At 35.9% G+C, this 8,252-nt stretch overlaps 1 protein-coding gene across 1 annotated transcript; it reads left to right on the forward strand.

Moving 5' to 3' along the window:
- The first annotated feature begins 233 nt into the window (after positions 1 to 233).
- On the forward strand, positions 234 to 5,536 carry LOC110666178 (probable WRKY transcription factor 4). Its single transcript, XM_021826589.2, has 4 exons — positions 234 to 939; positions 2,009 to 2,727; positions 2,812 to 2,970; positions 4,791 to 5,536. The coding sequence occupies exons 1-4, from the start codon at positions 517 to 519 to the stop codon at positions 5,068 to 5,070; spliced, it is 1,581 nt and encodes a 526-aa protein (XP_021682281.2). The 5' UTR covers positions 234 to 516; the 3' UTR covers positions 5,071 to 5,536.
- The last annotated feature ends 2,716 nt before the right edge of the window (positions 5,537 to 8,252 follow it).

Below are 8,252 nucleotides of genomic sequence, written 5' to 3' on the forward strand. Positions count from 1 at the left end.
AAATTTATTATTTATATTATAAAGATAACTATTTTTTTATGAGAGTTTCGAAGTATTATTTTTTAATATTTTTAATATATTTAATAATTAAAATAAATATTATTAAATTAGATTTTATTAATTTATTTAATAATATTTAATTGATAAAATAAATTTTATTTTATAAAAAAATAAAATCTCCCATAAAATTATCATTTTAATGAATGAAGTATAAAAGTAAATAATATATTTTTATTTTCCGGAAAAAAAGTTGTGATCGTTCATTTCTACTCCATCCGGGGATTTCCACTGAAATTCAAGAAGCTCAAAACTACCGCAAAACCAGATACATGAAACGCAGAGGGAGAAGAGAAAGTAAAACCCTCCATTGACAGAGATACGCAGTTTCTGCCTATACACTATTCGCGCGGAGGCTGGAGCCACACCATCAAAGGATTCCATGTATAGAGATAGACAAGCTATTTCACACTGACACAAGAGAAGAAGAAAACTGATTGCTTTTTAACTTTTTCTCCAATGGCAGAGAAACAAGACTCCACTACAATTTCAACCACACCACCACGCCCCACCATATTGCTGCCGCCGAGGCCTTCTATGGATGCCTTTTTCACTGGTGGACTCAGTCCTGGTCCCATGACTCTTGTCTCCTCTTTCTTCTCTGACAACTACCCCGACTCCGATTGCCGCTCCTTCTCTCAGCTACTTGCTGGCGCCATGGCTTCTCCAATTGCCAGGCCGGCCTTTTTCACTGACACTTCTGTGCCCAATGATTATTCTTCTTCTGTGAAGCAGGATGGGGCGGAGAATAATACTAATTTGGGGTTTAAGCAGAGTAGGCCTATGAATTTGTTGTTGGCTCCTTCTCCACTGTTTACTGTCCCTCCTGGGTTGAGCCCTTCTGGTTTGCTAAACTCGCCTGGGTTCTTTTCTCCTCCTCAGGTAATTGTCTAACTGGATCTGAAGAATTATGGGTTTGCTTTATATTTAATGTTTGGTATCGTATTAGGTGATTTTGAACAATTGGGCTGTGTTACACTGTGATATTTGGATGCTTCTTTCAGGATGAAATAATAGTTTTGGGTTTGAGAGTGAGAATATGATTTTGGTGATTGTTGATCATGTAATATGGTAACACTTAAGAGATTAAATTTTGGCTCGATTGCAATGTGGTTTCTGTGTATCATTCTTACTTTGTGAACATTTTTATCCAAATTTGTGAAAAAAATGAAGTCTTATTTGGAAGTAGAGGAAGTGAGGCACTCTACAACCAAGTATGATTATTTTTTCATGCCTAGTCCACAAGCAAGGTAATGTGTCAGTTCCGTAGGCCTGATTTGGACAGTGTAGCATTATTATTTGCAAGAAAAGAGTTAAAATGAATTTTCACACAATCATCTTTGATTGCTATTTTTTTAAAAATGATTTTTTTTTTTATGTTAAAAAGAATTGAATTCTTTTATTTTAAACATGAGAATTGACCAATAAGAAATCAATTGAATTAATTCTTGTACAATTCTAGATTCTAAATTGGGGGTGAGGATGGTTTCTATTTTTCCTGCAAGATCAAGGAACTTTGATTTAGACTTAGTGTAAGATTATGAAGAGTTGGAAATGGGTGGGATCTGGTCAGTCTGTCAGAAAGATAATGTTTTATTCTAATAATTTGATTAAAAGCCTTGGGATGCTCATGATTTCTACAATTTAGAGTATCAGTTTGATGATAAATTGTTTACCAAGTATTTTTTAATCATATAATGCATGTAGATAAGTTAGTGTGATTACTAGATTTTTTTTTTTTCCTCAAACTAGATCTGACAAACTTGATTTTTTTTGAATACCATATCTAGACCTGATAAAGAGATGGCCTTCCCACCTAATTAAACTGAACAGATACATGTGAGGAAACATTCTGTCATTGCAGGATGTACTATGGTGGTGCTTGGCACCATAATGTTAAGCAATGATTTGAATCAGGTAGTTATATATTTGTTTTTCTATATCCATGCAGAGTCCCTTTGGAATGTCCCACCAGCAAGCCTTGGCACAGGTTACAGCTCAAGCTGCTCTAGCTGCTCAATCTCATATGCACATGCAAGCTCAATATCAACCTGCTCCAGTAGCAGCTTCCACGGAGTTATTGACACACCATTCATCCTTTACTACTGGTGAAGCTTCACAGCAGCAGATGCTGCCTTCAACTTCAGAGCCTCCAAGTTCCATGGTGGAATCATCAGATCCCTCTCATTCTGATAGGAAACAGCAGCCTCCTCTTGCTGTTGATAAACCAAGTGATGATGGCTACAACTGGCGCAAATATGGGCAGAAGCCAATTAAGGGTAGTGAATATCCGCGAAGCTATTATAAGTGTACACATCTGAATTGCCCTGTCAAAAAGAAGGTTGAGCGTTCCAGTGATGGCCAAATAACTGAGATCATCTATAAAGGCCTGCACAATCATGAACAGCCTCAACCCAATAAGCGTGCAAAAGAAAATAGTGACCTAAATGGAGGTATAAATTCTCAGGCTAAGCCTGAACTTAGCTCCCAAGCTCAAGCTGGTAATATGAACAAGAGTGAAACAATATCAACTCATTCAGCGCATGGGAGGGAGCAGGAATCTACTCAGGTAGATCTCATAGAACTACCTGGATCAAGCGACAGTGAGGAAGCCGGTGATGGAGCAACAAGAGCAGAACAAGATGATGATGAGCCGAATCCAAAAAGAAGGCAAGTTGAAAACCTTTTATTGTATGTAATCATTACTAGATTTTTTCCCCATAATTTCTGAAGAACTCTTGCTGTGGAACGCAGGCACACAGATGTTGGGATATCTGAGGCTGCTTTACCACACAAGACAGTCACAGAACCTAAAATCATTGTTCAAACAAGAAGTGAGGTTGATCTTTTGGATGATGGCTACAGGTGGCGCAAGTATGGCCAGAAGGTAGTGAAAGGAAATCCCCATCCAAGGTAATTATTGCTTTGCATATATTCATCCCGCAACCCCAAATATCATAGTTGCAATTATAATTCAAATCACACCAATCCATCTTTGTTGCCCTCCTTAAAGCACCAAAATAAAAGTTTGGATAGTTTCTTCATTTTTCTAGGTTGGATTTTTTTTTTTAAAGATTGAAAGTGGTGACTTTAGGACTGGAGAAAAAAAGAGTTGTGCCAAAGGTGAAGTTCAAGGTCTGGAATGAACTCAGGCTTATTGACGTCCTGTAAGCCTTTTATTTATAACTATTTGATGTTTGAATCAGTAAGAGAAACTTCTTTTTCAAAACCATTCAGAAGTTCTCTTTTAGAGGCACTATTTGCTAGAAGAATATATGTGCACAGGTGCACACAAAATCAAGGATAAACAGAAAAAAATGGAGTTAAAAAAAGACAGATTTTATATGGTTCAGCAATATGCCTGGGCCAAAAAAACCTGCATTTTTCACTATGAAGGAAAAAAATAATGTAACTATGAAATCCTCCATGTGATTTCCTCCCTTTGCCTACACTACTTTTTTTGAATTATAAGCCATAATCTCAACGCTGTACCCATAGCTGTGACACTATGTCTTGTTGTCCATCTGCTCCCTTTGACATGCATCTTAACTTGCAAAATACTTTTTTGATTGTTCATGAAAATTTCACCTTTTAGAAATTTATTCTGTGTGAAACTTCTTAATTATATTTGTCAGGCCATCTTTCTGCAATTAACAACACCTTTTCTAAAAGATATCTCCATGATAACATGATTCTTGTCCTCTTTTCTTTTTTTTTTTTTTAAAATTTTAGTAATTAAATTATTAGCTTAAGCATAGAATGTTCAGAACAGTATCACTTGTTTGATCTGTGAGTTTTGTGCCTTCTTGGCATCATGAGATTTTGGTTTCAGTGTTTATTCTCCTTATTTTTTACTATTAAAAGTACTCAAAATTGTAATAGGACTTTATCTCAACCATAGGGTTTTAGCAGAGTTTCTCGTCTTCATTCTGTCCTATCTAGGGCCTAGCCTGCTATTAAATCAAGGCTCTTGTCAGTCTTCTCATATTCTTGGCCCACAGGCCTCTTTTCATCTTTCCTCTTGTTTAACTTAAAGAATTTGCTGTTGCTCACTTGCTCCTTCTTTTCTGCAATCTTTGAGTTTGGAGAAGATAACTACCAATTTGTTTGCATGGTTTTTCTCACATTCAATCACTAATATAATCTCTACCATTTGCTGATGACTTAGCAAGGCATATCTGATAGCTTCATGCCATCTTTACATATGGTCCATGCTTTCTCTACTTATGGGTTTTCAAGGCATTGTCAATCCTATTTCCCATCCTTCATGTCTAGGTTGGTGTCATACTCGCTTAGAAATATGAACTTATGTTTCAGTTGCCTTTTTATTTGGATGTTACATTTATGTCATACACTCTGAATGTAGTACAAGGGCTTGTGCTTTTCTCTCTCTCTCTCTCTCCTTTTTTTTTGGGGGGGGGTTGGGGGGGAGGAGGTGGCGTTGGTAGTCTTCTCTTAAGGTTCCTTCTGAGCAAGAGTTTAATCTGCCTAATCTTGTAGTTGTATTGTTTTGATGTGTCAAGATTGTTTTATAGGATAAATTCTCTAACTTTTTGCCTGGAATGTTAATTATGATCAAAGCTGAGCATGCTTTATCAAGATTATTGTGTTCTGCATATTCTGCTCCCATCAAATTTAAGTCTCACTTTCTGCTTTCAACTATTTGGGTTTCAATAAAAAATGTAGCTTACTTTCTGCAAGGATCATTTCTGATGCACTGATTACATGGACAGGAGTTATTACAAATGTACTAGTGCAGGATGCAATGTTCGTAAGCATGTTGAGAGAGCTGCAGCAGACCCCAAAGCTGTCATAACTACATATGAGGGAAAACATAATCATGATGTTCCTGCAGCTAGAAACAGCAGCCATAACTCGGCCAACAACAATGCTCAGTTGAAACCTCAAAAGGTGGTGACCGAGCAGCATCCGTTGCTTGAAGGGATGGACTTTGGAAACAATGAGCAAAGGCCAATACTTCTACAACTAAAAGAAGAGGAAATCACTGTATAAATGCTCTCTCTGCTGATAGCTTCTAGACAAATCATGAGGATGATTCTTGCCTGCTAACATGTTACAATGAAGAAACATGAGAAGAAAGGAATGTTATTTGTAAGTGTGAGAATTTAGCAGTGATGGTTATTTTTAACCCTTTAATTTTTTACCTTTTTGGATGAAAAGACCGTTTATAAGAGAATGCTGTATTCGCTACATGTTCTGTACAATTAAATTTGACAAAGTGGCACTGTATATGACCGTTCACACTGGAGTGGAGATGACAATAACCAAGGTTTGAATGTAATTCAACTTCTGTTTAGTTTCTGCTAATTGAGGCTGTCTCCTGATGTTCTGTTTATGCTGAAGGTGTGAAGGACCCATATAGAGGCAAATATGTAATCAATTTACAAAATTGAGATCCTGTTGTATTTTGAACTGGTGAAACCTTGCTCTAAGAGTCGATCCACTGTCTTATTTTATATCTTTTTATTCCTTTTCAGTTCACTAGATGATTTATTAATGGATGTGATTGTCTTCTCTATCGCTGACTAGCAGCACTCTAGTGAATCCTTTAATTATCTATGAAGGAAGGGGTCCTCAGACCATACAGATTGAGTGTTTTATAATGCAAGACGTTGCTTCTCTAATGATTTAGATCAATATTATCATTTACATACCATATCCTCGATTCATTCGGCTTTACCGGAATCCATCTTTTGGCCCCTGGTGGCACAAGTCCAGTTTGGCCTCAAAAAGGAAACTAAAAATTATTTTTTGACAAAAAAATTATTTTAAATATTGTAATTTGAGGTATTTTCGTATATTCAAATTTGCTAATACACAGATATATACATGTGTACAATCATCTCTTATTCTAAATGGATTAAAATTATACTTCTGCATAAATTAGGACTCCTTTATGAGGATATCCTATAGGAGTCGGTCTCCTAATTGAATAAAACTTCTATAACACTCCCCCTCAAGTTGGAGTATAAATGTTAATCTTGCTCAACTTGTTACAAATGTAGTCAATCCGAGCTCTATTTAGAGCTTTTGTAAACTCCTAATTGCTCTCTAGTTTTAATGTGTTGTGTTGAGATGATCCCTTGTTGATGCTTTTCCCGGACAAAATGACAATCAATTTCAATATGCTTGGTCCGTTCATGGAACACAGGATTAGAAGCAATGTGGAGAACAACTTGATTATCACACCAAATTGCGCAAGCAAAGAGGTCTTAAGACCAATCTCATCTAATACTTGAAGTATCCACATTATTTCACACATTGATTGTGCCATAGCTTTGTATTCTGATTCAGTACTAGATCGAGAGACTACACTTTGTTTCTTACTTCTCCATGACACCAAATTATCTCCAACAAAGACACAGTATCATGTAGTTGATCTTCTATCAGTCTTAGAACTCAGTCAGTCTGCATCTGAAAAACATTCAATATTCAAATGCCCATAATTACTATATAATAAGCCTCGTCCTGGAGCTCCCTTCAAATAACACAAAATTTATTCTAAAATTTCCCAATAAGTAACAGTTGAGAAAGACATAAATTGACTAACCACACAGACTGAGTATGTAATATCAGGACGCGTTATTATAATATAGTTCAATTTACCTACCAACCTCCTATATTTTTTCGAATATTCAAATAGCTTACCATCCTCTGCTCCAAGTTGTAAATTTGGGGTTATTAGTGCATTGTAAGGCTTAGCACCTAATTTCCCAGTTTCTTTCAGCAGATCAAGAGCATGCTTTTGCTGAGACAAGAAGATACATTTCTTACTTCTCATAAATTCAATACCCAAGAAATACTTGGGTGGGCCTAAGTTTTTTGTTTGAAACTAGGTATGAAGAAAGTGTTTAAGGGATGAAATATCTGCAAAGTCACTCCTAGTGATAACAATATCATCAACATACACTACTAATAAAATTAGGCCAGCCTTAGATTGCCTATAAAATACCAAATGATCACATTCACTGTAACATCCTCCTGGTAGCAATTCCGCACAGTCTACTGTTCCGGTGACCGGTGTCGGTCCGGACAGCTAGAACTTCTGAAAAAAAATATTTAAACTAAAGTGAGGGACCATAATTAACTCAAATATTAATAAGAAAAATTTAGTAAAAATTTTAGAAATAAAATGCAACTAAGTCAAATGAGCCGGTGCCCAAGCGATGGGTAACCAGAGGTAAGTTGCGGTTCTCGCAACGAGGAGCCCTAGACCGGGAGAAAAATTTATAAAATAATTTTTGGGACTCCAGAGAAGGGTCATTGAGGTTCCTATGGCATTAGAATGCCAAGAAAATATTTAGAAAAATTTTTCAATCGGTACAGACAATTTTAACCCGTTAAGCCAAACGGAGGGCATTTTGGTCATTTCGCCTTCAGAGACGATTTTTGGCCGACTTGTCCAGTTGAGTAAATAATTATAATGACATAAAATATGAATTAATATTGATGAAAAATTAATTGAAAGTTAGTAGAAAAGAAAAGAAAAGAAAATGTAATAAAATGCCAAATATGACATATTATGAGGTCATTTAAAATTATCCACCAATCACAATTAAGTAACCATCAAATTAACTAATAAAAAGAGTCAAAAGAGACCAAAGAATTAAAAAGCAAACAGCAGCCCTTCTTCTCCTTCAAAAACGTTTTTCACCTCCTCCCTCACTCCTCCATTAACAAACTTTCTAAAGCTTCAATTTCCATGCTTTCCTCACCCCAAAACCCTAAGTCCCTTCACTAAAAACTTGTCTCTACCTCTTGGGAAGTGTTTGGCAGCCTAGAAAGGGAAAGAAAGTGAAGATTAACTTGGGAAAATTCTGCCCTACAAGAGGTTAGTGCAACTATATACCTAAAACTCTTTAATCTCATGATTAGGGACTTGAACTTAGTAAGAATTGTAATTTAAATGAACAAAAACTCATGGGTATGTGTACATGAATTTTGGCTGCCCTAGTGAAGGAATAGGAATGAGTGTTTTTTATGAGCTTGAAGTGAACTAGAAATCATGTTTGAAGTTTATAAACATAAGAATAATGAATTAGTAGCTAACTAAGGTAAATTGTATAAATCATGAATTTGAATTAGGGTTTTGAGAGCAAAATGTGAACTTGGCTTATGAAATTGTTAAAGAACATCCTAATGGTCAATTAGTGACCATTTGAGAAAATTTGACC

Source organism: Hevea brasiliensis, chromosome 16, assembly GCF_030052815.1.
Source record: "Hevea brasiliensis isolate MT/VB/25A 57/8 chromosome 16, ASM3005281v1, whole genome shotgun sequence".
Classification (NCBI taxonomy): Eukaryota; Viridiplantae; Streptophyta; class Magnoliopsida; order Malpighiales; family Euphorbiaceae; genus Hevea; species Hevea brasiliensis.